The 4,129-nt window shown below is 34.9% G+C and overlaps 1 protein-coding gene across 1 annotated transcript in view; it reads left to right on the forward strand.

The window, feature by feature from the left end:
- Positions 1 to 4,129, forward strand: part of LOC107701215 (run domain Beclin-1-interacting and cysteine-rich domain-containing protein-like) — a 36,351-nt gene that overhangs the window by 6,060 nt on the left and 26,162 nt on the right. Inside the window, exons 2-5 of the mRNA XM_016503176.1 lie at positions 454 to 607; positions 1,838 to 1,921; positions 2,012 to 2,171; positions 2,263 to 2,369. Coding sequence (XP_016358662.1) covers positions 454 to 607; positions 1,838 to 1,921; positions 2,012 to 2,171; positions 2,263 to 2,369 — 505 coding nt within the window. The remainder of the gene's footprint in view (positions 1 to 453; positions 608 to 1,837; positions 1,922 to 2,011; positions 2,172 to 2,262; positions 2,370 to 4,129) is intronic.

Genomic DNA, 4,129 nt, shown 5'->3' on the forward strand with positions numbered 1-4,129 from the left:
ATGTGTGTATATATATATATATATATATATATATATATATATATATTACACACATACACACACACACACTCACAAACATGTATGTAACCATTTTGTGAGGTATGAACTGGTTTAATTTTATTTATTTATTTATTTTGTAATAATTTTAAGCAATTTCATGCATGCACTAAAAGACAATTCAAAAGACTTTTCATCTATCCTCAAATTCTTCTGAGACTATGGGAATTCTTCCCTAAAGATATATATTTAAATAAACATATGAGACAAAGTCAATTCTTAAATGAAACATGAAGCTTTGCGAGCGCAAACTCTGAGCAATGCATCTTCCTCTATATATAATATAATATAATTAAGTATAATTAAGCACACTTCTTTTTCACAAGGGTTGAAGCGCGCTCAGCACACTGTGTATTATAAATGTAATTGTAAAAGCAGTTGACGTGTCTTCTTCAGATGGGAACACTGGAAGCTTCTGTCTAATCTGAAGACGACTGTTGAAGGGCTGCTCTCCACCAACAACCCTAACGTGTGGTCCCGCTATGGGGGTCTTCAGCGCCTGCACAAGGACATGAACAACATCCTGGGCCACGGCCTCAAGCACGAGCAGGTGTGGAGGAACATGAGCGTTTTTCTTCAAAGTACCTAGAATATTCTGTGGTGACGGCAGGAATATGTTTAAAACAGCAGCCTGAGTTACCAGGAACTGTTAGACACAAGTAAGCTCTGTGGCTAATCAGATGAGGAAGAGTGTTTTTAAGTTTCGTTACTACTTTGTTTTACTTTCTGAACCTAACTGGAGATAAGAAATGGCCTCTGTGGCCTTTCCAACAAAGAAAATATTGTGTTAGTTTATAGATTAACGTCATGAAACCTACATCCGGATTATTATACACTGCTGGCCAAAAGTTTCTGGCCGGTAAGATTTTCTTAAAACGTTTTTGACAAAAGTCTCTTCTGCTCAACAAGCCTGCATTTATTGGATCAGGAAAGCACTAAAACTGTAATATTGTGAAATATTGTTACAATTTATAATAACAAGTTTTATATTTTTTAGTTATATTGTAAAATATATTTTATTCCTGTGATGCAAAGCTGAATTTTCAGCATCATTGCTTACTTCAGTGTCACATGGCGGTCACATTTTAAAATATGTAAAAACAGAAAATAGTTATTTTAAATTGTAATAATTTTTCACAAAATTACTGTATTTTTACTGCATTTTTGACCAAATAAATTCAGCCTGGGTGAGCAGAAGAGACCTTTTTCAAAACCCGGCAGTGTTTCTATGAAAATCTCTAGTTTTTATATATTTAAAGTCAGCATTAAATATAAATTCATATCTATTTGCTAAATGCACTTTATTAGTTTTATTGTGAATTGAGCATGTGATTCTTTAATTACCTTGTCATGACTCAATCTTCTGTTACCTCAATTTAATTGTTCCATTTAATTGTTTTTATGTAGTGTTTTATTTGTTATTTTTACAAATACAATACAATAAAATACCCTTTTTTATTTTTACTTGACCTATAGATAAAACTTTGTCAGTCAAATGCCAATCAGATTACAAACAACTGCTGCTTCATTTTACTTTAAATTAAAATTTTGCTATAATAATTTTATTTAAAATGTTAGATTTCTAGTTTTAGACATTTTTGTTGTTGTTTAAATGTAACACTTTTGTTTTATTTAAAAATGTTAATTTATTTGAATTAAATTTTTTTCTGTTTTGTTGTTAATAACAATGTTGTCAAGCACAGAAGTGAGCAAACACATTTTTAATGTGTGAATCATTGCGCTGTGGTACAGGATCTAAGTTGGTTATTTTGTTCTGCAGATTTACTATAAACAAAAAGACTACTGGCGTTTCGTGTGGTGTGTGCGGTATCTCTGTCCTCATCTCGCCCGTCACGTAGAACAGGTATTTGTCAATGCAGTGAATATTTCCCACGTGAAGCTTGTTTTGACCTCGCCAGTGAGATCTTTGACTCCTTGTTCTCTCTTGTTGCAGTTCAGTCAGCTGGAGCCGGTGTTGAGCAGTGGCGTTCAGTGCTTCGGCGAGGGTTATAAAGCCGAGCGTTGGCTTCTACACAGCCTCCAAGGTCACATCTTATCTGCCCAGCTCAAACCGCTGCTGCAGCATAAGACAAACACACAGAAATATTACAATGGTAACTCAACATCCTCCAAACCTTTAGCATCTTCACTTACGTATGCATCTTTCCTGTGTGTGGTAATGTTGTTGGCTGTCCTCTTCTGTAGACGGGGCCTTCCTGTTGAGTGAACCACACGTGTCTGCCATGTTCCAGTGTCTGGAGGCCGTAGAGCAGAATAACCCTCGGCTGCTGGCTCTCATAGACACCGGCAGGGTGAGAAACTTGCCGTCCTGGTAGAGGAAGTCTGTAGTTGATTCATATTAGTAAGGTTTTGTTTTCCACATTGTGATTCCAGAGGATGTGATTAAGCATAACAAAGAAGATAAATGTTTTTCCTGGTCTTTGTTGAATTCGAACAGTGATGGAAACTTGCCAGACCTAAAGTGATAGTTCACCCAAAAATGAAAATCCTGTCATCATTTGCTCACCCTCAAGTTGTTCCCGACCTGTATGAGTTTCTTTCTCATGCTGAACATAAAAGAAGATATTTTGATGAATTGGGGTAACCAGACAGTTTATTGGGTGAACTGTCCCTTTAAGTCACAAATCAATATTAACTCAGTTTGTAAACAATTGACTTGAGATTTTTTTTAGCAGTGTTGATATCATTAATTAAAAGTAAGACTGTCAATCGATTGCAATTTTTTATCTGATAAATTACGCAATGTTGCGATTAATCGCAATTAGGGATGGGTACCGAAACCCGGTATTTAATCGGTCTCGGGGCTAAATTATGAAAGACCGGAGTATCGATAAGCTCTGACGTTAACGGTTCTGCTATCGGTACTGGAGAAATTAATAAAACACACATACATTTATTATTGCTATATATACATTCTCTTGCAAATTCTATCTCACCAGAGTCGCCAGCTGTTTTTCAAACATTTGTCTATGATGCATTTTTGCTCCTGTGGCGGTTTTATTAAGCTAATTTAATTTTTTTATTTCGATTTTGGCTTCTAAGGATTATACAAAAGAAGACATGAGGTAAAGCTATTAAAAACTAGCTGCGTTTCATCTTGCGCAACTTCTTTCCCTTCACAGCGGTGCGCATTCGTTCCTCCCTAAAACCCAAACTTAATGTCAGAATCAGCTCAGTCGGTGATTGTTGTAAGATGCCGTCTTTACTGTTGCTAAATTGCGGGACATGTTTGATAATAAAATGTTGAAAGCACAATCCGCACAAGAGACGCTGTTCCTCAGGCTGAAATGTGTGCATGCGACGCGCTCCAAAACGGACAAACAAATTACACTTTGAGCTTTGGGTGCATGTCCAATCGATCAAATACACACAAAATATTTCCAAATGGCCGCGCAATTTAGTTGCTCATCAATTTTGGCTGAGAAATCGCCCCCCAAAAGATAATTTAAAGTCATTATTATCTTAAATGAGAAAAGCATGAAATGGATATTACGAAAAAAGCTATTAAAAACACTTTCTGTTAATTGAAATAAAGCGAAAGTAAAATGTAAGTATTAGATGAAAAACTGAACGAAAGTTTGAAATGTTGCCTTGGCAACTAACTTAATTACTAAAGTTATGATAAAGTTATAACGCTTAAGTACTAAAATTACTAACTGAAATAAAACTAAAACTGAAGTAGAAGTTATAAAATAACAAAAGCTATTTTAATATTAATAATAAAAAATAAGCATATCAAAAAATAAACGCTAATTTAAAATCTTAATCAGAACTATAAAAAGTATATAAATAATACTAAAATAACACTGGATTTTAGCTGTGGAAGCACAATTTTAATACCATTACTGTCAAATGTTGTTTTGAAATATTATTTAAACTTACCATTGAAAAGCACGGATGGCCGCCGAGTGGATCGGCTGAGGGGTGTGCGAAATTGACAAAAAATTATATCCCAATATTTATTCCCATTATATCCCAATATTGCTGAGTGTGTTTTTGTGCTGGTACCTTGGCTGGTTTAGGCCTGTCATGGATAAATAAATATGACACT

The sequence above is a fragment of the Sinocyclocheilus anshuiensis genome, unplaced genomic scaffold, assembly GCF_001515605.1.
Source record: "Sinocyclocheilus anshuiensis isolate Anshui unplaced genomic scaffold, SAMN03320099.WGS_v1.1 scaffold1754, whole genome shotgun sequence".
NCBI lineage: Eukaryota > Metazoa > Chordata > Actinopteri > Cypriniformes > Cyprinidae > Sinocyclocheilus > Sinocyclocheilus anshuiensis.